The sequence below is a fragment of the Chelmon rostratus genome, chromosome 20 (genome assembly GCF_017976325.1).
Source record: "Chelmon rostratus isolate fCheRos1 chromosome 20, fCheRos1.pri, whole genome shotgun sequence".
NCBI classification, from domain to species: domain Eukaryota; kingdom Metazoa; phylum Chordata; class Actinopteri; order Chaetodontiformes; family Chaetodontidae; genus Chelmon; species Chelmon rostratus.
This window is the reverse complement of record NC_055677.1, coordinates 11,124,347-11,151,050: the sequence shown is the minus strand read 5'-3', so window position 1 is coordinate 11,151,050 and position 26,704 is coordinate 11,124,347. Positions and strand designations below refer to the sequence as shown.

General features: G+C 44.5%; 1 protein-coding gene across 1 annotated transcript in view; it reads right to left on the bottom strand.

Annotated features, from left to right (window-relative positions):
• c20h8orf34 (chromosome 20 C8orf34 homolog) overlaps positions 1-26,704 on the bottom strand; it is a 54,687-nt gene that overhangs the window by 16,935 nt on the left and 11,048 nt on the right. The window contains exons 2-8 of the mRNA XM_041961038.1: positions 25,164-25,308; positions 24,784-24,915; positions 22,258-22,377; positions 22,009-22,037; positions 20,985-21,148; positions 16,634-16,800; positions 4,148-4,283 (exon numbers count right to left, since the gene is read on the bottom strand). Of these exons, the coding sequence (XP_041816972.1) occupies positions 4,148-4,283; positions 16,634-16,800; positions 20,985-21,148; positions 22,009-22,037; positions 22,258-22,377; positions 24,784-24,915; positions 25,164-25,308 (893 nt within the window). The remainder of the gene's footprint in view (positions 1-4,147; positions 4,284-16,633; positions 16,801-20,984; positions 21,149-22,008; positions 22,038-22,257; positions 22,378-24,783; positions 24,916-25,163; positions 25,309-26,704) is intronic.

Here is a 26,704-nt window from a genome sequence, read left to right as displayed (position 1 = left end):
GAATGCCAGATGACACAAAGACAAGCGAGTCTCTATCAGTCCGAGGTGATGAGACAAAGAGGAAGTGTTCACTGAGTTTGTGATCTCTTCTTCTGCAAAATCTGGGATGGTACCAACAAAATAAGAACATGGGGGTCAGGTTTGGGACGCAAGTCCTATCAGATCATCGCAGCTTTTCATCCCCGCTGAAAAAAATGAGTCTGAAATAGTCTTTATGATGTCGACGTGAAACCACAGTAATGCATTCACAGACATATGGTGCATGGATGATATTGTACACAGCTCTCTTGTTTCAGGAGCAACTTCAGTCAAAACTAAAAAAAAAAAAAACTGGCACAGAGATTGTGCTTCCCCTTAAATCATCCAGTTCTTTATCATAATGTGTTCCAAGCCCCTATGGCTTTGTTTTTTATCAAAGATTTATGTTTGGACTGAAATGGAAGCGGGCCTGAGAGATTTGTCTCCTTAAAGTATTAGATTTAAAGTTTCCCTGCGACAGGGAAGTGTAAGGCAAACAGCGTTGAAATGCCTTTTCAGCAGGAAGATAAACATGTTACAGTGGCTTTTTGCTGCATTTACACGCTTCTGCAAGCTAATTCACACACTCCAACAGCAGCGTGGAATTAAACACAGCATTTATTTTTCTTCAGCATATTCTTAACGACTGTAAATCATACCACATATTAACCGTAATTACACACTACTTTAGTGCAAAATGCTTTCACTGCGTGCTACTTCAATGTCATCGGTGCAAGCCTTAGCTGAAGACAAAGGAAAGCAATCCGTGCGCTTTTATGGCGCTGCAGGATTCCGTCGCAGCTGCAGGGCCTCTTGGTTTCTACCTCTGCGATGAGGGTAAAAGTGGAACGCAGCTTTTTAAAGTGTATTCTGTTCCTTTCCTTCTTTATACATCCTTCGCCTTGTCTTTCCCTCTCTTTAATGGTCTTTATAAGGCCATTAAAAAGTACCCAAGATGACTATCACAAGGCTTTCTCGTCCTCTGAACAAAAGCGACTCATAGCCGCAAGGCCTGACTACCATTCCCTCAGTACATTCCTGATATGAAAACAATTAATTTAATGAGAACTACAAGCCCAAATGAGGTTTGTGGAGATCTATCCATTTCCTTGGACCGCACCGCCAACTCCTCCGGACTGTGCCCAAGATCTGGGATGCGTTTGCACACAGGAGGTTTTGTGGCAGGAGTGCAAAGCCATTAAAAGGACTGATCGGGTGGATGAAGGAGGTGGATGAAATGCTGGTGAGACCACAGCTATAGCCCGAGAGACAGAGACATGCCCACAACACACAGGCCACACGGCACTTTACACTTCAACCAACCAGTGGAGAGCCAGAGGAAGCAGCATGTTTCCTGACCTGCCACTGCTGGTTAGGAGCCACTCAGGCTGACTGGACTGTTTGGTGCTGCGGACAGAAGGAGAGGAAAAGGACAATGGCCGAGGAAGGTGTCTAAATGCTGGGAAACATTTCAGTTTGGGGTTAGCCAGTTCAAATGGAAAAGTGATGCTGCCGTGCAAGACTCAATTATGCAATAAAGATAATCTGAACATATTATCTCAAATAATATACATTATGAATCCTTTTCAGAAATTAATCTGGAGTCCAAAATGGAAATAAATATAGCACTCTCTTTAATATAACAGTTTTTTTTTTTGTCTGTATGATGTCATTGTGTATAATTCATGTACATTTCATGTACTATTACAGGTGGATCCTGAACACAGTAACTCACAGGAGCGCTGCTGGAAAATAATAAACGCTTGCGGGGGAGGAACCGAGTTGTCGCCTTCACGCTGTGGGTGTGAAAGTAAGTGTCGCCTCTCGTCGACTTTGGGCGGTGCATCGTAAAGCCAAGCACCTCAGCACCGTTCGGCCGCTCAGACAACGAAAGAGAGCGAAAGCAGCGATCATGCTTTTGAAAGAAAGTGTAAGGCACAGAATAATGGACCTCAGTGACCCATCAAAGCTCGCATGCAGAAAAAAAGGGAGGCTAAGGCTAAGCAACCTTCTACTATCTTTGCGAGTTATATAATATCAGAAAGAATCAACCCAATATCCGCAGGCCTTAACTTTATAATAACTGTGATAAAATAACTTCAGTTTAAAACTTCAGTCCGAGCACAAGGTCACATCTGTACAGTAGTACTGTCTGCAGGTGTGAAACACAGGGGCACCAACTGTGCCACATATGTTAGTGTTCTGAGGAGTCAGTTTAAAGGTTGGCCTCGTACTGAGCCACGTTTGAAAGGTGTTTCTGGCAATCCCATCAAGACAGAGTGCTCATGCAAACAGCATAAAGTCTCTGTTAGGATTATCCCTCTCCAACTGCGCCCTGACCTCTGCCTCCACTATCTCCTCCTCACACAGGCAGCCTGTGTGAATGCGTGCAAGGACATGCACGCACATGTTTTATGAGTGGATTCATGAATATCTGTGTGTGTGCATGCATGAACTCCTGCACAACTGCTGATTTCAGAATGACGTGTCTCCATAATAGCAGAAAAGGCATACCGTGCGTGCAACACTTTTCCAGCTTAGTGATCTGTTTATGGCCCTTACACTCACCAAAAATGACTATGAACGACCACGACTCCTTCGCCAGTAGAACTTGGGAAGGGTTTTGTGGTCAGGTTATAGAAGACGAGGCAAGAATTTGGACTGAACCAGAAGGAGAGAAGAAGACAGAGAAGGAGAACAGATGTCTGACATTTCAGTCAGGAAAAAAAACTCAGCAAATGAGCCAAAAAAACGGCTCCAGATAAAGATGCTGCTTTTGCTCGGCCGCTGGTCCGACCGGGGGACTCAGTCATTGGTCAAAGGTATAAACTATTTGCTTAAGAACATCCAGTCGATAAACTGCCAACAAAACAAATTGCCTTTCATGCTCCTGCAGAACCTCTGACAACATCCCGCATCATGTGCGTGGAGCGAAACTGATAAGCAACGTGAATGAAAGAAGAGGAGGAAACAAACAAATTCCAAACCCCAAACAGAGGCCGTGCAGGCAGATGTGTGCCTGGCGTCTCATCGGACAGATACCAGTTTATCTTCGACTGGCATCAAGGAAGAGTCCTGCCCACACCTGCCTGTGGTATCACACCCAACATGCAGAAATCTGAGCTTGAGAATGATGCTGTGGATCAGGGGGAACAGGAAATGTGTCAGAAGAGAAAAACTGTGATAAAGAGAGAGAGGGTGATAATGGAGATGATTATCAAAGGGCTGATATGTGAAAACAAGGCATGGGGCAGGAATGCACTTCCGATATGATATTATTCTCTGTTTTAAATATTGAAGTATGCAACCTCTCATGCAGATGCACAGAGAGTGGGTGGGGGAGTGGAGGATAGGGCACGAAGAAGAGCATGAACCGGGATAAGAACAACTTTGCATGATGGAAAGAAAATAATCGATTACAGTAATTGTCACAACTTTACTGTAGCTAAAATGTATTATAATTCATATGATTCAAAGTCATAGATCAATGGTTTGAATTTCGGGAGACAAACTTGCGTGCTCTTGCGTGTTCTTGCTGAGCGTTAGATGAGAGTATTGATGCCATTCTAATGTCTGTTCATTTTGAAGCTACAGCCAGCAGCTGGATAGCTTAGCTTTGCACCAAGCCTGGAAACAGTTAGTGCAGCTCAGTCCAAACATGACAAAATCTGCCTACCAGATATCTTATTTGTTTAATCCGTGCAAAATCCGGAGTGTAAAAACAACAAGTTGCAGTTTTACAGGGGTTGTGTGCTAGACTATTTCTTCGCCTGGCACAGTGACCTCAGTGAACATCTCTGCTGGTTGTGTGATGATGACAGGACTTAAGGAAGCTGCTGCTCCCGGTCTAGAAATAAGAGAGCACATAGGTCCAGTAAAACCTGTTTCCAGTCTGTATGCTAAGCTAAGCTTACCGTCTGCTGCCTGTAGTCGTATATCTACCGGACAGACAGATGAGAATCAATCTACTCATCAAACGCATCAGTAAGAAAGAAAACAGAATTTCCCCAAATGCCTAATTCTTCCTTTACAGCCCTGTAAGAGCCGACTGACTCTACATAATCCGTGCTGTTTCTATGAACACAAACTCTCTCAAAGACACCTGTTAAGAGAAGGGGGAAAGATTTACCTGGCACACCTAGAGCAGATGTTGAGAGTGACCTTGGCCTGTGGTTCAGGCTGATAGGAGCTGCGTCCCTGGCTGAACTTACTGCCGGATGGAGCCAAGCCCGTCACGCCCTCCATCCGCAGGTCATCAAGGTCCTCTGAGGGGGAGGGGCGGCAAAGAGACACAAGAAGAGACAGAGGAAGGAGAGGAAAGGCAAGGAAAGGGGAGAGAAAACAAGCGAGAGAAAAGGCAGTCATTAATCATACTTTGGTCTCTCCCTTGTCAATATGATGCCCAGTGATGACAGTCAGCTTAGAGCCAAAGAAGCGAACGAGCACATCACAGTAAATAAACGCTCTCAGTGCAGAAACGCCGCTGCGCTCCCTGACACGCACTGCACCCACAAACATCCGCAAAAACGGACACATTCAGAGGGGCATCGTCAACCCTTTGTTACAGCGAGCGACACGGACGAGCCGATGACAGTGCCGCACTGTGGCAGCGTGGAAACAGGAAGGGCGCGTTAACAAGCTGACGAGGGAGGGGACAAAGAACAATGAAGTCGGCGAGGAGAAATGAGGGAGATGGAGAGCTGGAAAGTTGGGTTTCGTCTGATCTCTCCCTGTGTCCTCGAGAGCACGCACACACGCACACACGCACACACACACAAACAGACCCTCTTCCCTCTAAGGGAGTCCATATGTATCAGACACGCCAGTTTTGTTCATCCCAGCCTCTTACGCTGCCTGTTTTTCTCTGCAGTCACAAAGTGAGCCCACGCTTACACCCGCACAAACCCGAGGAGATAACAGGTGCAGAGGTTTCATTTTTTCATGTACATACACGTTGAATAAACTTTCTTTTTGTCCGCCTTCCCTCGCTTTTCCAGGATATCTGCTTTATCCCCAAAAATACAGCTGGTCCCTCTGCGCTAAAATGCTCTCCACATGGAAGGGTTGAAAGTTTGGATGTGATTTAAGACTCAACAGGATCATCAGCTATCATGTCACAGCACTAAACACTCAGGTTCATGACACAGAACGCGACACGTTTCTTTAATCGACACCGTGCTCGCAAGATAGGGAAAGAACGCATAAATCACGCCAATAACAAGATTTATGACAGAACTGCATTGAAGTCGGATAACATGAAGTCAGTGTTTTCTGTCGCTAAGCAGAGAACTGTAACGGTTTGTTAAATAGAACAGAGGATCAAAGGAGATAGTCAGGATCGGCCAGACCATTTTGGTTTTGAATGCATCCTCGAGAGATAAAACATATTGCAGTACTTTCCGTGTTGTGACAGTGAATAGTGAGTGGGTGTCTGGACTCTTGGTTAATTTTGCTGGTGGAGATTTTCAAACACATGCTGAATCACGCAGAACATCGTGACCGGTCACCGAAATAATATTTGTCCCGTTCTTCCCATCAGACCAGAAGAATTTAGGAGCTTTGCCAGTGCGGGGGGGGGGGGGTTGCCTTCAGGACATACAGTGCATTCTCACCTCTCTCTGCCATTGTTCCTGCTCCTGTACGTACAGAACAGAGGGGTACAGCTGATGCATATTTCTGGGCATGTGTGCGTCGAGTCATTTGAGACCAACATTGATGCTTTTCACTTAGATCACGTTACCTGGCCCCTGGTCGGAGGGGAAAAAAACGGGCCTCACACCTTGAAAGAGGAGAACACATGACTAATCACATGAGAACGCTCTCCCTCCATCCATCAGCGTGGCGCAGAGCCAGAAAATCTCCCCTGTCTCCTCTGAGTGTCAGGAAATCATTCCGAAGAGAGAGTGAGCACTTCAGACTAATCCACTGATTTGTGACGCTGTCCTGACCTGATTAGCAAAGCAGAGTCTTGTGTTCAATCATGTGTGTGTGTGTGTGTGTATCTGTCTGAAGCTTATCTCACATACTACTGGACCCGTCAGCCTAATAGTTTTCGTGCATATTTATGACTGTATGCTCGTGCTGCTCATGTTTTTATGCTGACATTGATGGCTGACTCCTCAGCTGCTCCCACATGCCTCCAGACACACCTGAAGGAGATCTGCACTCTTCAGGCTTGAGTGTGTTTTTAGCCTTAATCGCAGTGTGTTTCTGTAGCTTTGGTCCAGACGCCACCAAAAAGTTAAAATTAAAATTTGTGGTTCATGACCAAACACCCACAAAACTAATGACAGTTCCATCAGATGTACTCTGTATTTTGCACTAATAAGCAAATTTAGCATGCTAACATGCTGAATCAGGGTGGTGAAGCTGTTGCACATCAGCATGTTAGCATTAGCATGTTAGCATAGTCTGACAGAGCTGCCGGCTGCATCAGCCAACTAACTGACAAATGTTATCATGCTGTACTCTTAACTAGTTCTGACTATATTACAGTCTTACTGTCTAACTCAATGCACCTTCATGCCATTCACATCGCGTCCAGGCTATCTGAGTATGAGCGTTGTTTTAGTGTTCTGAAGAGGACAGATACGTTCCAGTAATACCCCTAAGTAAGGCTATGTTAAATGTCCCATTCATCCGCGTATGCATTGGCGGGGGTGGGGACAACGAGCGCCACTACCGATTTGGGCAGTTTGCTGGTCGTGAGAACGCCTCAAGTTTGGGCCTTCACCTTTCCCTCCTTTCTCTTCATCCATCCCCACTTCTTCCTCTTCGAACCATTTCCCCTTCTTTTGGTGACTGACAAATGTGGCATGCTAGATTTTCTTTGGGTCACAGCCCGTGATACAAATCATTACTTGACACTTGGAAGCACTGGCTTGCGAGGCTGCAGCGTTCATGAAATACCAAAAGAAAAACAGCGAACGGCCCTGACCCCGAAAGAAAGCGTGACATCGGTGTACACAGCTGCTCGTCACCTCACCTCCCGCTTTGTCTTCTGGACTTGTTTCCTTTTGTCAAGTTAAATGACACAATAGTGCAGAGAAAGACCTCAGCGTGTGAGAGAAGAGAAAGCTAATCTCAGAGTTCACAGAGGTAAACAAAGGCTTCCATCGGGAGTCCGTCCCACACAGAAAACAGATTAGACTGCGCCTGAACAAAATGCAGCAGAGCAATTTGTTCCACACTTGCAGCAGTTCCTCCTTTTGGCCAGATAAGAGACGAGAGGACGACATTTCCTGATAATGTCAGCAGGCACAGATGCGAACAGAAAGAGACTCTGTAACTCTGGTTTTGCATGTGTATGCAAGGACTGTTGCTGTAAAAGTGCACTTGGCCCAGAACAATAATCCCAGTGTCTGCTCACTGTTCATGCATTAGGTTTAAAGCCTGCAGGTATGAAAGTGTGGATTGGAGGGACTTTGAAGCAAGAGGAAGAACTTTCCAACACAAGCTTGGATAAATGCTGGGTACCAAAAGGCCAAATTGTCTTTCTTCTAAGCTTAAATCCTCTTGTCTCTGCAAGCGGCGGCTTTAAGAGAGGGCGCAGCGCTTCATCTGCTCGACAGCAGCATGACTCTGGGCCGTGTCAGCCCTCCGTGAGCCTGAATGCAACTCCCAACTCTACTGGGGAGGGAGAGGTGACGGATTTCTGTGTCGACATCACTCGCCCTCCGAGGAGGGCCAGTGTATGGAGTGCTAACGTGATGAATATGCGTCGCACGGCTTGGGGTTTGGGCGTTGGATTGCAAATGACCACTATTACATGCACAGTATTCTGATGCATACGCTCGCACTGCAGCCCGATGACTGAATCTGACCGCAGCAATCGTTTCTTATTTTGTCCAGAAAATTTGATTCTTGTGGTCTTAAACAAACAGAAACAGAGACATTTCAAACCAGAGTGCACTTAATTGACTACATTTGAATGTGCAGCAGATCCTAACTGCACTGGTCAATGCAGTCTTTGAGACGATGCTGAATTACACATTATATAACAGACTTTTAAAAAACTTTTAACCTCACCATCTAGCTGTCTTTTCACGTGCGAATGCCAAAATCCACGCTCACATAGAAGATTACAGTGTTCCTCTCTGCTGCGCGTCTGCTTAGCAAACACATATGACTGAGTGCAAACGCTCCACGTTCACAATAGAGCCCGGCATGCCTCCCACACAATACCACCGTGACAAGTTTACAGTGCGTCTCCCGTGAGACCAGTTTACCCTGAGACCATGACAGCCTCCCAGGCCTCCGTCTAGACACAACAAACGTCTGTCCACACTCGCCCATTCGTCAGCCCGTCACATTTCCACTCTCTGGGCACCGAGGCAGCCATGCGTGCTCCCCCTGTCTAACGATGAGACATGGCCGATAAATAAAATGGGTCTGAACTGAGGGGGAGGGGGGGGGGGGGGGGGGGGGGTTGGATGGAAACTATTCGAGCGATGCAATCCCAACAAAAGGCCGGAGCGATGAGGAATTCCGTGCCGCAATCACTCACTCACAGTACAGCCAGAAAGGAGAGGGCGCACAGATAGAGTGTTTGTGTGTTCTTCTCTCCAAGTTTCCATGTAATTTAATGTTGTTTAGACAGCGACGGGCTGACTGGCTCTTTGCTGCTCTTCATACGGCTAAAAACAGAGCTGAGGTCATAATTAGCGCGTACGCTTCACAATAACTTAATATACACCTTCGCGGATGATGCGTTGACAGATGTATGGGGTGGAATCATCCGAAGGGCCACCCCACATGTGAAGCAGGGAGACCATCATCATCGAATCCAAGGCGAGAGTTACTGCGCCCCGTGCCTCTAAGTGAAACGACTGAATTTTCCATCCTTTCATGAGCGGCGACGACGTCTCACCACATGACACCGGGCTCTAATTAATAGCCTGTAAGTGATAGATGCCTTGCTCCTCGCCGTGTACAGCGAGAAGCTGCACTCGCACACAGAGGCCCACATGTGCGAGCGCCGTGCTCCGTGTAGATAAAAAGGCACCCAGACACGTACCCAGCCCAGACTTACAGTGACACTCGCAGACCTCACACTTTTGTTGCCCTCACACATACAAGCAGCATTTGCTTTTCATTAAGCCTCGAGCACAAAGCCTCCACTCGGCGGTTAGTCGTCACACAGACACCTTTGATGTGAGTCGCGGCAGAGACACATTTGTTTGGCTTTGTAATAAAAACAATATTCCAACTTACATTTCATAATTATGTCTCGGCTTTCAATGGCACCCTCCTCCCCTCCTGGCCTAAAAATATGCCTGTTAGGCTCCAAGCACCCCGCAACTCGGAGCGCAGCAGTACAAGGCCTTGATCAGAATCAGATGGGGACACACATGAGCAGGGTAACATCACAGCTCCGAGGCCGGTGGAAAGTCTTATCGCAGACTTTGGTGCAAACCTCCTTTTAACTCGCTTTCTAACCGCAAATATTGCAGAGATTAGGCCGTCATTCTAGACATAGCGGAGCTTGATGTATTGATGCATTACAATACAAGCCACTGCAGCTGTAAAAGAGACTTGCGTGTTGGAAATTTCAGAATGCATTTCAAATTGTTGTTAAAACATGTACTTTGAGCTTTAGGGAGGTATTTTTTTTTATGTTTTACAGTAAATATATTAAAACAGCTGTCGGCCAGGATCGAGGCTGCCATCTACAGTCCAAAATGATGATTTTAGTCCCTTATAAAAGATTTAAAAGATCCGTCAAACAGGAATGTGTCTGTACAAGAGGAGTCTGGAGAGACGCTGATGACAGAAGAGCAATTTTCACAGAACAAACACACGTTGACATGATTGATGGGATAATGTGCTGATGTGACATGATGCGATTCTCTCCTTCGACTCTAAATGTCTGCAGAACATTCAGGAGATCATTGTTTGTGATAAACACATAGATACAGCGGCGCACACACCACCTCACACAGACTGCTTTCACTCCTACACGCACTGACTACAGATTACACACCAATTACTGCAGAATAACAACAAGTTTGTAACTCACTTGTCTATTTGTCTCTTAAATCTTAATCTTGCAGCGGACAGGAGCCAGAGGGCTGTTCGGGGGGGGTTTTAGCTGATTATCCTATAATAGCACAATGCTTCTATTCACATGAGTCCCTTATCGTCTTTGTGTGTCTATCTGCCATCTTTTGCTTCTGTCTGGCTACAGTAGCCACAATACAGCATCACTGTGTCCATTCAGCTCCCAAATAATCTGCTCAGTTCATCTAAGGCACTTACACACACCGGAGGTTCGTACGCTGGCTGGTATTAGGCCGTGCGCTGCATAATGACTACTGCTAGATTTATGGTATGATCACAGCAGCCTACTTGCCTATTGATAATTGCTCCCAGTAATACCACCATAATACCACAGCAATTTGCCTCACGATTAGCGTATCCATCTGCACCGCGGAGACTTTTACAGGCGTCAAATTGGGCGCAGTTAGACTTTTACTGCAGGACATTCTTTTCACCATCGGGCCAACGCTTCAGAGGTGAACCCAGCCCTCTCCAGCTTGTACTTCAAGTGAAAGATTTAGTGCCGAAGCGACTCAAACACTCACATATACGTTCTCCTCCACCTCCTCCTCTTCTCTAAATGCACCGTGACGATGCCTCTGTGTTGCTGTTGGTTTACATTGTTTCCAGGGCAACTGTTGTGTCTTTGGTTGTTTGGGCAAGGATGAAGGGGGCAATGAGGGTGATGGGAGTTTGTCTGTGTGTGTGTGTGGGTTGTTACTGCTGCTGGCGTCAGGATGTGCGTGCCTTGTCTGCCAACTCTGGCAATCTGCATGTTGTAAGGCAGAGGATAAAGAGACAGCTTTCAGCCGGGGACAGGGACACACAGGTACAGCAGGTCACATTACCACATCAAGTTCACTAAGAGCATTTACTGAAGCTATGATGCTACTTTATACCTCTGTTTCACTGTCCTATAAACAGACGTTCTATAATGAGCAAATAAAATACCATGCATTGTTTACTTTGTTGGTAAATTCCACTTTTGCCAGCTACAGGCTCAGAGTCAACATGCAGCAGCTGAACTCCTCACACAGAACAGCTTTCACTTAAATTACAGAGTGGTAAAGAGAGTAAAGACTGTGGAAAAAGAAGTCTCACTTTCCCTCCATTTTTTTTTAAATAAATGTGATATTGTATTGTACTATACGCTGTGCTTGATCAAGATATAACGTCCTCGAACAAAAGAGCCACACACAGCCAATGTAACTCATCCGCCAGACGCTGCTTCATTCTGTGTGTATCAAAGATCAGACGTAGCTCCGTCATGTCCTCATCCCGTCCCCGTCAGATCCTCGCTGTCGCTGTGAGTCAGCGGGTAAAGCTACTCTCACATCCTCCTCTCCTGTCTCAGGAATCATGCCAGAGTGGGTCAGAATACTAAAAGAGTGGACTCACGCAGATGTCTGACGTGTCGATATTTCACATGGAGAGAAGTGTGCATGTGAAATGGGATGTCACAACCCTCCAACAGGATCTCTAGGTTGAAAGCAGTGTTTGAAAACAGTTTGTTGCTCTTCAATTACCCCATAAGCTGCCTCAATGTTGCTCCAACTTTCATTTAAGCAACAAAATATCACCATATTAAACACCAAGTTGCCATTACATCAAATGGAAAAATGTAGACATGTTTTGTATCATATTATCCACATTTTCCAGCTGTTCAGCCTCATACATACTGCATGGTACCTTTGAAAACTTTGGACGCAAAGCTTGAATTTAAAATAAAGCTCAGTGGGTTTGAACAATTCTTGACTGAGCAACATGCCTGTGAGGCCTGAAGGCCTTAAGCAGAGTGAAAATAGAGAAACTCTACATCACATCTTAAAAAAGTCTGAGTTTACGTCGCTGCAAAGGACAATGCACAACACGCCCTGTCATAATCTAGTTAACACTAATTTTATAAACAAAGAATATTTAGGAGATTTCAAAGGGCACGTCTGTGAAATGGAATACTTCCACCGAGGATGACGAGAACAGTAACTTTACAGTGCGGAACTGGCTAACTCGTCTCATTAACTTACCATAAAACAACACTGAGAGGCCAGAAACAGGGTGTTTCTCCCACACACTGAACTCAGCTTGCTTCTTATTTCAGATCAGTATAAAGCTGTGGTCTCGCCGCCCAACGAAAGCTAGAATCTTGACATTTTCCATGGCTTTACAAGAACATGTGAGTCATATTTACTTTCAATATGGTTTTGACTGTGGTAGATATTAAGCGCAGGCCTAATGAAAGCAACTGGGAAAACACAGTGCCATCCCTGAGAGCAGCTGGAGAATCAGCGTGGCTCTAAGCTGATTTTAGTTTCTCTTTTTGGAACAATGTGAACAAAACAAATCAACCCTGAGCCATGTCTTTGGTTTTTAGAATTGTATTCAATCTGGACTACCTTGGCTTGCAGTACTGCAAACCATTCCAAGAGGATCTTATTATTTTCTTATAAGCTCCTTATCCAGGTGCAGGCTAAAAGACATCCAGTACTGAAAACCCATCTGCTCTGTATGGAAATAGAGATTAGCTGCTAACTTTCTTTGTATCTTCTAAGCCTGCTTTTATTACGCGTCTTGTTCCCTCACAGAAGTTCTAGTTGTTATACAGGACGACAAACCAGTGCTCCTTTCCTGCCTCCCTGTGGATATTCTGCAATATGTTAAGTATACACTGTCACTCTGAACGCTCCTGTCTCTGGCCTCCAGAGGTTTGGACATGTTAAAATGACTGATTAAATCCACATCATGGGACCTGTTCACTTCTAATGTAATGTCTATTGTAATTGCTTCCATTTGGGTTGTGTGGCTTTGTCTGTACACCAGCAATCAACACAAGATCCAATTAGCAGGTGTGATGAACAAAGCTCTGCTCGGCTGATAATACAACAGCGACATAGAGAAAGTACTGATGTGCATCTGGAGTTAACATATGTTCCTTTGGGATGAGTGTCTATGATCATAATTTTACGATACAAGACTGCGACATACCAAACAAAACACTGTTTGTGTGTGTGTGTGTGTGTGTGTGTGTGTGTGTGTGTGTGTGTGTGTGTGTGTGTGTGTGTGTGTGAATGACTAAATCATGTTGTGGGGCCGTTCTTAGGGAAACAAAATATCTCCATATTGTAAATCAATAAATTTTAGGGTGAAAACAGGGTCAGGGTTAAGCAACTAGTGGTAATGGTTAGGGTAGGTCTCCAGGAAATGAATGTAAGTCAATGTGTGTGTGAACAGAGATTGAGAAGCTAGGACATGCGAGGTGTATGAAAATGAACACAAGTGTTAAGGTTAAAAACAAAAGGGAAAAAGGACAGTTAAAAATGTGTTTGATAGTCATTTCTTCAACTTTGCTTTAAGCGTCACCGTGCTGCACACCTGCATCCTGTCTAGAGGATTAGAAAAGTGAGTGATGACTGTATTAAATATGCATACTTTTCTACCACTTTATTTAAATTCAAATGTACTCACCTGACACTCTGAGAAGTGTTTTGAAATACTTTTTGACCTGGCTCAAAGCTTTTAAACAGACTTTACACACAGCTGTATTACCTTATTCTAGCCACTAGATGTCACCCTACACAAAGGCTTAAACAGACAGTGTGCTTCCAGCAACCTCTGGTGCTAAAGAGACTGTGCTGCTGCATGTGAGAGGCTGTAAGAGACCCATGTAGCAATGCAAAGAAACATTTGAATCAACTGATTTACTACAACAGAGTCCTTGAGCGAGTCATTGAATCCCTCCCAGCTGCAGGAGTGCCGCTGAGCAGCTGACCATATGTTTTCACCTTCATGAGGACGACAGTGAGGAAATAGATAAATATCTCCTTCAGGGATCAATATACTATCACAAGATCACCACGCCTGCCAAGGATCATCAGTCATATTTGGCACGCATTTGGTCTCAGCCACAAAATTTGTGCCAAGGCTGTCTTTCCAAACGAGGCCCAGAAATCCTCCTGAGGCTCATTCATTTCCCTGAGTCCACCAGGCCACCACAGGCTGCGTGTTAGCATCACTTTAATCAACTCTACAGCAGAGAGGCAGGACATTCACGCTGACAGTCAACACAGCAGCGGAAGTCCCTGTGGACGGTGCCATGACCAGGCCTCGACAGAGGATCAGAAATGACCTCAGTGCATTATTTCCTTTGAATTGCTGCCCTGGACCGTAGTGTAAAAGCCACTGGGGGAATATGCCTGGAATCCAGAGCTGTGATTAAGGAGGGTCATCAGGGACCATCAACATCTTGCTTTATGGTTGTATCTTTGACTATTATGTAGCGCTGTCCTGGGTCACCAGTGTGTTGGGCTCATATAAAGGAAAGCCTGGTTAATACAGTAAACAGTGTTTTTACAAGATTTCTTCCCCTTATTATGGTAGAGCAGCTTGATATAGAGCAGCCAAATATAATGGACACTTTTCACAGCAGTAGACAAATGGGCCAACGACAAAAGCAATGACCATAATACAAGAAATGTCTAGATTCTGAGACAGAATGAATCAAGGCTACATTCTAATAATCTGACTGTGTTTGTGTTTGAGAGCAAACTGTCTTTTAACTAATTAGTCAACTGCCAATTGATAGACATTACTTATTATACAGTGTTTTTGGTATTTTCTACACCAAACAAGCAATCAATTACAGCTAAGGAGGATAAGAACAATTATTTGTAGCAGCTCCACTCGGCTAACCTGTGAGCCGCTCTGCCACACATCGATAAAGAAACGTGACCCTCTGGGTGACCCTGATGAAAAGATCCTGCTAACAAGCACACGTGCGTCAGCGTTGTGACAGCAGAGCAGAGAGCAGAGACATACGAAGACTGCGTGTCACCGCAGAGCAGCGGCTCTGAGGAGGCTGGAGAGATGCTGAAGCGCTGTAATTGGGGCCGACGTGGGAGACACGAGGAGATGAAAAGACCAGGTTGTGACTTGTTATCCCTCAAAGAAATACTGTAAGTCAGACACTTGTTAGCTCACCTAGAAGAGAGTAAGGGACTTAACTTTGAGGTGTGTTTGCGGAAAAGCAGTCTGTTCCCAGTGTTAGCTGCGGCTTTCAACAATTCAGACTGTGATGGATTCTTCTGACGAGCAATAAATCTCATCAGTGATGCTGTGCTGTGTCTACTGTGGCAGCGGTTGTGTGTGTGTGTGTGTGTGTGTGTGACCTTGCTTTACAATGCAGGAATAAGCTACTTTACTCAAGAGGATCACCCCTGCAGGTGGCGTTGACTGTGGAGTAAGTGGGGTGAGAAACAGAGACAGAGGGCTCTACCGCACACAAAATATTTCAGGTAATTCGATTTGGCACGAGGCGGTGCATGCTGTGTCTGCACAGACAGGGTGACGAGCTCTCAGGCACGCCGCTGAATAAAACCAAAACAAGACCCCCCCCCGCCCGCCATTTGTCACCGGCTCATCCATCTCAGAGCAGTGCATGATGACACGACTGGCATGAAGGAATGTGAACACACACAGTCAAACGCACAAAAAGTAAATCAGCGGAGCTTCGCTGTGATTCCTCAGTTGTCAGAGTGAAAGCTTCTTGCCAGACTATGTAAACAGGAAGCATAGTTTCCTTTAACAGCTACTACTAAAGTGCTCTTTAGTACAGCACATAAACTGTCGGCTGCCGGTTTACTCACCAGCTATCCAGGCACCACACACAATACAGCGAGTATGCAGCTACGGGGCTACACGTATGCAACCATTTCCTCCCTTTTAAGCTGTCTCCTATATTTATTAAAGGAAATTTTCATCACTTTCATCGAAATAGTTCCTTTCACTCTAATGCAGACTTTACTTCTCTCTCAGTAAGTGCTTTTCCACTCTCAACAGGGAAGATGTCTGAACATGGTGCATTTGAGTGCATGAATGCATCCAGAGAAAGCAAATGAATTATTTTTAATGTTTAATATTGATGCAACATGGTGCATCTAAGAAAAAATGACAATAAATACTTTTTATTTGACTATCAAATGTATTCCTAATAAAAAAATGTTTTTTTTTTAACATTGCTGAGGTGTTCATCTAGACTTTTCTGTTTACCGTCTTTCCTACATACACCCGCTAAAAAAGCACGGTGAAGCAGCAGTGAGGATTCTGTACTTTCAATTACAACGTCTCCGAAACACATCTGGACGTCTGAATATCAAAACAGATTGTCTTTATGAGAAGAAAAAAGTCTCATCAAACATGAAACAGCTACAGCTACAATTTGTTTTCTAGTCTTCATGTCAGCGAGGCATTAGCCAGCTTACTTGGCTCACTGTTGCACATACGCAATCACACACGCACACACACACACACACACCCATAAGGCAAACACAGCTGTGTAAGGTGGTAAGAAAACAGGTGTCTGTCTCATTCACCAGCGGGGCATCTGCTGATACACAGAGTGAAGCACCTGCCTGGCAGTCAGGCTCAGGAGCATCTCTGTATGGTCAATGGCTTTTTTATATGAACTTTAATTAACAGAATTTACTGCAAAGAAGCTGATTCATTGCACGGTGCAACAGAGTATAAACAATGTGTGCCTGTATAAGTAAAATAAATGGCATATGCAGAGAACACATGACATTACCCAAAAGCTCCATGGCATCGTCCTCGTCCTCCATCTCTTCCTCTGCGACGGAGGGGGCGGGGCTGTGGACCGAATCAAAGGAGTCCTGGGACAACATGGCTGCCAGGAGCTTCTTGTGATGCTGCTGCTGCTCTCTCAGCCCTTTGCTCTTCGTTTCCATCTTCAGGCTGGAGGAGGCAAACAGAGGAGGAGTCGGGGCTTAAGAGGAGTAAAAGACTTTTCCACTTGATCGCTATTTACTGACACACAGTAACTGACATATGATACATACATCAGTTGTGGCCATTATTTTCCGTACACAACTAACTTCCATAAAGTGCTCGAAAGCCAAACATGAAGCTGTGATCATGCACAGTAACATGCTGTCAGGTGTGCTCCTGTAGTAATTACATCCTCCCATCCGAATCTGCCAGCCTTGTATCCAAGCAGGCTCAGGCTTTCCGGCAAATACTAAATGCTACACCTGCCTCAGATGTGTGTCTGCATTTAAAGTGTTAAAGCTCCACCACTTGTTGCACTTGGCAGCCGCTCCATGGTTGTTAGGGACAAAATACCATACAATCACTCAAAGTGCCATGCTGCTGCAGAACACCTCGCTATAAATGTGTAGCAGGGAGAAGATAAGCAGGGAAAATGGCTCTGAGGTGAGCGACGGAGAAATAGTTGTAGCCAGGGAATGAAATTAGCACCTGCCACCTGCCAAATGCAGGGTACATGTCGTCTGTGGAAGGTAGAAAACTTCAGGTCACCTACCAACATGGCAGAAAGGTGTTTATCATACTGTATTGATAAATATTATTTGACGGATAGTCAGGGGTAAGGTGACATGACACCATTTTTCCACTACCAGGTACCAGTGACTCTGTGTTTATAATTCTAAATCCTTCTACATAGATTACAGAAGTTGCAGACAAATAAAATGAGTGGCCAGCAGAAGCGTTCAGTGACCTGCCACAGCAGCAGGTGAGACCCTGGTTGTAGCAAACCACAAACCATTAGCAGCAGTATTTAAAGGGCGTGGGGTTAGACAGAAGGGCCTGAGCAGAGGAGGTTTTGTGAGCGTGTCGATGGTTATGAGGTGTTGAAAGCGTCCCCTGTAGTTTTTAGTCAGCAGGAGAGCCAATAATCAAAACCAAAGTATTAGTATGACATCCAGAGGAAGACGCTCGTTATTGCTGCCATCTTTTAATCACTGAAGTAATGCACCGGGAGGAGCAAAGACCACAATACTTAGAAAAATTATAAAATGTTCAAATCTGGTTCATTTAATGTTGCTAAAATCTAATAATGAACTTTTGCTCTTTTCCATTAAGTCCGTGTTCCCTTTACATGAAATCTAAATTTGATGTTTGTCTTCATACTATTTATTTCATCATGCTTATGCTAACATTTACAATACATACTGTAGCCATTTATAAACATAAGCATCAGCATGCAGCCATGGTGCAGCCAAGCGTGCTGTTTTCCTGTAGAATCCATCCCTGTGTACAATACTTACTGCTGCTCTCCATACAACAGTTCTCAGCCTGCCTCCCAGGCTGTTTTTAAATTAAAAACAATACACGAATGGGAAGAAATCAAGTGCTTCTCTTCATATTTCTTCTTCCAAAAAGCTTCATTCATTTCTCAGGTGAAATTGTGTTACCTCTGTCCCAGCCTCAACCAAAGAAAACGGCTGCAAAATTACCCAATAATGTCTCCTTTCTATACAGTTAAATATGCAGAAACATTTATGAAAACTGACCTCTGCATTACTTCTATATTGGAGAAATGAATTTCCATATCCCGCAGGCAGAGAGCCGTGGAAGAGTATTAATTTGATGCTGATCTCAGTTTAATGACTTCTATTTACAGTTAATGGGGAAGGGTCATGAGATGACTGATATTTCTTCATAGTCTCAGCATGTTATTTCTGTGATAATTAAATCTGCTAATACAGACGAGGAAAGGTGGTCGTGTAATTCTGCACATGCGCCGTCCTCCACAGCAGTTTCTCTTCTCTTTAACCACATATTGAGGAGAACAGTAGGACATTGTCCCGTAGGTGCAAACGACCATTTTAACCTGGAAGGTACACTGTTGCACAGAGTTGCAGAGAAAGTAAGTTGAAGACAACAAATCAAAAGTTCGCCCATTAACTTTTTATTACTTTTATGCGCTGCACCATATAATGCGCTCATATCTCCTATGAAAACCTCTGGCTCACTACGCCTGCTGGCAGCTTCACCAGTGTCAGCATTTTTTCCCCCATTGTGAGCAACCTCAGGTGGTTCGAACCAGTCATTAAAGACGATACGCATGACGACAAAATCAAAGCAGGTGTAGGACACACAGCTGGCTTTCCTACACTCTTTATTATGGTCTTTCCTGTTGTTATGTACAATAAGGGATAAATATCTGTTGGCGTTTAAAGGAAGTCCCATCACTCTGGACTGACTGTCAAAATAAGTCATTTCCTTGAATATATTTCTCCCACAGATGCACCTGATTTCTCATGTGCCCCTTGCACTTACCCTTCCCAATCATAGAGAGCCACCACCACCTGTCAGCTGTCCTTATGCTCCCTCAGTGACAGCTGGCCCGGAGTGAAGGACAGAGGCAAGAAGATCGAAAATGAAAACAAGTAAACTTACCGAAGTAAGAGCAGGAAGATGGACTGGTTTGACAAATGAGGTCAGATAGACAAAAATATGTGAGCACTCTGAACTGAAAATGCATGAGCACCAGAGGGGATGGCCTATTAAAGCTCAGATGGCATTTTAAGAGAGGGCAGTGCTGATCATTGCCAGGTATTCACTCAGAGTGGTCATTTTTATTTCCTCTGATTAGATAACTAACCAAATCCTGCTTTTAACTGGATCTTAAATTCATTGGTTGTGATACTTTTATAATTGAGATTTTTAAGGTGTGAATAGCACCCCTTTCCCAGCGCCCTGAGTTGTTTTAACCTGTCTTTGTTCTCATTTTGGCAAACTGGAACCATTAAAAAGTATGCCGAATTAGCTATTAGCTATTTCTGTTTGCTATGTACCCATGGATGCAGAGACAGCTACTGCTGGATTACTTAAAAAAAAATTAAATTTAAAATTGCAAGAATTCTCATCAAGTTCTGTAATTACAAGGAGCTTCTTTTTTAGGATTTCTAAGCAGATTTATAGAAGCTTATGTGGACTATACAGTGGATGTAATAATATCACTGATTTTTAAAATATATGTATTGTGTGTGTTCAGGTTTACATGAGTTAAATTCATGGCCAAAGTACAATAACGAAGCTCCCATCTCCGACTTAGCTCATGCATCATCTTTGCCTCACATTTCTGCCTCTGAACCTCTCACCCATGGCCCCTGCAGGAGTCGACCTCACTGTCTGAAAACCTCTACCCTACACCGTATCCTAACCTTAAACAGAGACAAAAAGCAAATCCATTTAAGCTTCACTGATCTCCCTATTTTTGACTTTGTGGCTTGTCCAGAAAACAGCTCAGAGGACATGAAAGTGATCGGAAGTGCTAGCAGGTTCCCAATAAATGCAATTCAGGGTTTATATAAATAGTCTATTAGATGAGCCAAATACTCCTCTGGTTGATGAGGAAGGAGCTGTGGTCATTTCGGGACGCTGCACTTGTCCACACACACAGCAGCACAAGTTTCTCACGCTCTTCGTGGGTAAACACGACACATCTCCTTTGCAAACACACACAGAGCAGAGCATCAGTGAGCCCACACACACATCCCCATCTCCCAGCTCAGACTTCTAACTAAGTGATTTCTCCCTATAATCCACCCATACAGTAACCTAATGAGATTAACACTGTGTGTATGTCAGCTCAGGCCTGTGCATGATTTATGGTTTTATATCCGATCCTCCTCTAATTAGTCACATCAGCAGATGCAGTGCGTGTGACACGCACACGTACACACACACAATAGTAACACCTAACAGGGAGTCCGAGAGGTACGCATGATGTGAAAAGAGCTTCCTGAGAGGGCGGCGAACAATTTAGCAGCTCAGCACGTGACACAGTCATATTGTTAAAGACCGGCCATTTCTAAAATAACAAGCACAGAATTCCTCTGGCCTTGAGCGCCCAGAAATGAGGTTAGCTTTAATTTGAAATTGGGTTGAAGCAGTATCATGGCAAGCATGTTTGATCGCGCCTTTGAAATGGGATTATCAAACCCATTCAGATGGGCATTCCTCAGGCAGCACAGCTAGAAGTCTACCTCCTAAAAAGCTTTGTGAACTTTCTCGAAGTTTTAAACTTTTTTATGTAAATGATTCACACATGCACACGCGTGCACACGCACACACACTCATATAGATACACATATATAGCACCAGGCACAAACCTCCCAGCAGGGCTGCTGTCTCCACTCCAGCACACTTCAGTTTTAGCCCGAGGAACAGGGGGGTGCAGCATCTCAGCAGCCAGCGGGTCTGCGTCCTCTTCCTCCCGACCGACCCACTCCCCCACCACCCGAGGGCGCAGCACTGAGTTATAGCCTCCCAAGTTCTAAAGGGACAACACAGAAATAATCAGAGGCAACAACAAAAGACTTGAGAGTGCAGATGGAAAGAGACAGATGAAGATTTAAATGAAAAAAGAGGAACTGAACAGAGTCAGGACTGCTATAAAACTTTATCTTAACACTATGTATTTTAAAGAAAAAGCACCACAGTATTGTCTGAGATACGTCTTCCTCCCGTTCTGCTGCCAAAGCCAGTCGGCACACATTTGCAACCCCGCTCAATGCAAAAAGCAAAGATATGTCTGCTTGTCTTTAACTAAATCCAGGATAGAATCAAATGCTTTTGTCTCTGCGTGATCAGAGCAGGTGTTTAGTATTCATTCCATGCCCCGTCCCGCAGAAAGAGAAGGAAAATCTCTGGGCTGAGAGCCAAGGACGTTGGACATGTACTGCAGCACTGGGCAAAAAGTGAAGTCCCTGTCAAAACATATGCTGCATCTCTCATCCAGGCCCATCATTTCCAAATGGCTCTGTGCATCTCCAGCCTGGGCAGCCACTGCACTATTGTGTTGGGAGAGAATTGGGGCCAGGCGGGGACAAAAAGATGGAGCTCAGACAAAAGCTTTGTGCGGGAGATGCACACTGAAGCGGCGAGGGAGAGGGAGATGCAGGACATGCTTACTGAAGTATCGTTCTTGCATATCACTCCCATGAGATAGCGGTTCGTCATCAGAAGAAGAGCTGTGCTGCTCTGTCAACCGAGTGAAAGTTATGAAACGCGGCTTTCATTTGATGTAGCGTGAGTGATGCTGCGGAGTGATGACTGACAGAACGCTATTTCCACATGAGTGCAATGCCAGCGTGTGTATGAGTTAATAAAGACTCCGGTCTTGTTAATGTCTACCTGGTCGAGCTCATCAGAGATGGCGATGCCTGCCGAGAGAAGAAAATGGTTTAAAGCACAGAGAAGCATCTAATACAGTACAAAAATCCCAGCTTAGACTGATTCTGAGCTTAGTGGCGGGTTTGTAAGATTAGCTGCTCGATCCAGTTTCCTTACGGGATTTACAGTGACATTTACAGAAAGGTCTACACTTATGTTAAGACGCATTAAACACTGTGCATGGTGCGTGCGTGGTGGGCAGCCACTCACTGCGTGACAGACTCTCCAGGGCCTTGCCCAGCTTCTTGCTCTCCTGCAGAATGTGGTTGAGCTCGTCAAAGTCCCGGCTCTCCCTCCAGTCCCAGGACGGGTACTCGATTGACCGCGGCACTGGACACCACAAAACACAAACACACAATTTTCATCATCCGAAGGCACCACGGACACAGATGTCTTTAAACAGCAACAAGTCTGACCAAACGTTCCAAGAAAATGTACAGAAAAAACAACCCAACTGTGATTTGATCTGTGAACGCCACAGCTTGATGTGCATTTGTCCAGACAGGACTTTGTGAATTAGTGTAGGGTGGAGTGGAAAGGAAACACTAGCAGAAAAGTCAACATGTCTCTTTGCGAAGCCCAGAGCTCACTGGACGGAGGCCAGGGGACAGTGTCTGTCAGTCTCTTTGATTAACATTCAAAATAACTCAAACGGGAGCAGGAAATGACCCACATACTGTACTGACATCCTGCCCACGTCCTCTAGCAGCATCCCTCAGCTTCTATATGATGGTTAATTCATAAACTGTTGGATTCAGTCATTATTTATAAAAAGAAAGAGCGTCATTCTTTTATAGGAGGGGGATGACATGTAGTTTCCATATCTAACCTTCTTATGTTCCAACACAGCTGAATTTGAAATACCATGAAAAATCAGTGGGTTACGAAGGGATGCCAAACAAATGCACTGGTTGTCTACTAACCACTGCACTAAACAGACATGGTAGCTAGAATATAATGCAGAGGAATACGTTGTATGCATGCTTGAATGAAAAACATATGTGATGACAGGTGTGGAACGGAGGCATCACCCTTCTGTTTGCACACACACACAAAAACCAACTTGAATGTGAATATTTGACAGCAGTGTTGCTACAATCTGCCATCCTCTACCCTTGTTTACCCTGACTAAGCTGCTTGGCATTGTAACAACCATAAGCACAGAGCAAATGTCTCTGCCAAACGCAGACTGGGGGAAAAAAAATCTTTCATTACTTTGGGCGAGGAGTGCGTCTCTGTCCTCTCTCTGCTCTGCTATGTGCATTGTGCTGCTGCTGCAAAGGCATGTGCTGTATCTTAATAGCCTAGATTAAGGGTAAAGGATTCAGTTTCCACTGGGGCTGCCCATTAAAGCATCAGTCAAGTAGAAGTGAGGCACAAAGCCTGTACACAGAAAGAAAAATCAAGCATATCAGTGGTACCTCTGTGTATTTATAACAGCTGTTCTCATTTCAACCCCACACCTGTGTGAAGCATAAGTAAAAAAGAACTTGCTAATCCTTTTTGACGTATAACACTACAATATATTTAACGTTTGACCTCATCAACGTCATTGATTTTTGTAAACATCTGCTTCTTCACGTATCAAACAAGTTGTGACAGGAGCAACAAAAGACTGGGAAAGTTGTGGAATGCTCCAAAAACACCTGTTTGGAACATTCCACAGGTAAACAGGTTGATTGGTAACAGGTGAGAGTATCATGATTGGATATGAATGGAGCATCCTGGAAAGGCTCAGTCGCTCACAAGCAAGGATGGAGTGAGATTCATCACTTTGTGAACACATGACTGTATAAATGTTATTACTACATGGGCTGTCGTGACACTGTTGTTGGTAAACACAGTTCATTTGCAAATGATTGTATTCTGTTTTTTTTTACATTTTATACGGCGTCCCAACTTTTTTAGAATTGCGGTTGTAAAATAATGATGAGCAGCAGTTCTTCTAAGTTAAATTTTTCATGAGGTCTGCACACCTATGCATGTATCTTTAATGTGATTTGACTTTAAATGTAGCTTTGAAGGCATCTTGCTCTGAAGGGAGTGCAGGAAAGCTGCACACGCTCATAGCTTAAGTACACCTCGATGTGCTGAGTGTCACTTTCTTTACTCTGCCTCTCGCTTGTTTTCTCGTACTCACTTCATGCACTCATCCCGACACCCGTTTTCTCTTGATTGTGAGAAACGCTCAGACGGCAGCCTAAAATAGACCTGGTCTGGCAGTGGCAGAGCCCAGTGTTAAATTATTGAAGCAGCCTTTGGCCCGGCTTGCTCCCCATCTGACCTACCCTCATAGTCTCAAGTGTCGTCCTTCATTTGAACATCACAGCTACGGCAATTTATTACAGAACTAAAAAAAGTTATAGCCAGAAAAATCTTCTCATCTGCATCCATTTTGTATTAATGCAAGAACTTTGTGAACAATTCATCTTCAGAGTGTGTAGCAGCGCAGCAGCAAGTGTGTGAAAAGTGGCACTTTATAATGAACTCATCTGCAGGGCTCTGGGAGGCTGGAAGGAGGACGCCGGACTATACACTGTGACTAACTTTAATTAGATATAATTATATCAAATTAAAAATGGAGATTAAAGTCAATGGAGCGTGTAATTGGGATACAACTGATACAACAGGTATCAAAACTGTGCAGCTTCATATTCCAAAGTGGGTGTGTGTGCGTGCATGCAATCAACGTAATCACAGAAAACTGAGAAAGTTGTGCAGCAAAGAGAAACTTACAAGACTTGGACTCTGGTGAGGGAGGAGAGATGCTGGACACGGCCAGGTCGCTCTTGGATTTTTTCGGTTTCTTTGGGTGAATTTGCCATGGCTTCTCATAGTTGCTGTACTCCCTCCGAGGGTTTTTGCTTTCTGGTAGGCGAGATAGTCACAGTTTCTGCTCAGAATGCCCTGTTATGCAAATTCTAGAAAGTATAAATGCAGGCCAAGTTTACACTGCAAAGCTCTGTTGTCTCTGTTGCAGATGCAGATTAATGGCTGACTTTGAGCCTATATTCATCATACACTGGGTGTATTGTGGAGAGGAGTATGTATAAAGACAAATGCCTCACTCTGCATGCATGTGTGCATTATGTGTGCTCGAGTCCGGATGTACCGACCTGGGGAACTCTGCGCCCACAGTGCTGCGGAGCCTGAGAGAGCTCTGTGCAGCTTGCCAGGGCTGTCTTGCTTGGTCTGCAGGTGATCAATGAGAAAAGGGATTGGATGGTCTGGAGTCTCAGTTATCAATTTGGTCATCAACTCCTACAGGAGCAGAGTAAAGCAGAGAGCAGTTAGATAAAAGTGGCACTACAGAAGGAGTGAGAGAGTATGGCCATCCACCATGCTGAAGTGAAGAGAGACAATCAATCCCTACAAGCATCACAAGTCTTGTTTTGTAGTTTTGCAGACTTCGCTGTCAGGGGAGGGTATGTGAGAACTGGCCAAAGTGATGGGATAATCCTCTTATCTTCCATGTAGTTTGAGAAATGTGCTACACCAAGTGTCAATACCCTAAAAAATAAAAAGTCAAGGCGAACAAGGCTTTACTACGTCCCCAAAGATGGCAGCACCTCCCTTTTGTGTCAATTAGGAACAAACATGTCAGCAAGCACCATCAAAACATCAGATCAGTTTGCCAAGACACGAGGACAAACAAACACTGCAGCCTTTGGTCCATCGGAGCATTTTTAAAATGGTGCTATAAAGCAAAAAGACAGCACTCCCTGATGTTTTCAGAAATCCAGTGAGCATCTGACACACTGGACCTGATGGAAGAACGACGGACAGATCAGGACTGAAGCTTTACTCAGAGATGTATGTTAATAAAAATCATGCTAGTAAAATGAGGGAAAATATGCCATTACTTCATTCCCACTGCTTGTCTTGACAGACATTGGTAAACATTACTAACTTGGTTATAAAGAGAGACAGTGTGTGTAGGATGTAAAAGGTAAAGTAGTGAGAAGGAAAAGGGAGGCAGGAAAAATGTACATTAGGCAGACTCTGATATGGGACTGCTGGAGCAAGGCAGGTAAAAAACAGAAAAGTGCCGCGGAAGGTGGAAAAGAAGGAAATCACATTGGGAGTCACGGTAACAGGTGCTGAGGGTAAAGGCCACATCTTAGTCTGCATGCTAATTTAAAATCCGTCCAACACACGATGGGAATGCAGCATCAAACGCACCAATCATGTCAGAACTAATCATGTCCTATCTCTGTGCTTTGCCAAGGCGCACAGTCATAAAAAATGAACTTAACAGCACACCGGGTAAAAACACAAATGCAAAGTGAAAAGTAATGACTTTTTCACACAGATCGCCAAAAACTACTTTTGGCACGACGCAAAACCGTTCGTTTACTTCAGCTGCAGGGAATAACTGTCTCTCCGAAAGCTGATGTGTGAAGTGAAATGAGCACATGTCTGGGTGTGTGAGTGTGTGCTGGCATGATATGGCATGAGAATGAGCTAAGGTTGACCAGTTTGAGCCAGCCAGAGCAGCTGAGGCTGACTTCAGGACGACTACTGCAGAGAAGCAAAGAGAGTCATCAGTAGACTGCAGCGAATTGGCAGTTATGTATGTATGGATAAAATGAGTGTGTGTGCATATGTGTGTGTGTGTGTGTGTGTCAAGCACAAAACAGAATCTTGCAGCCATGTT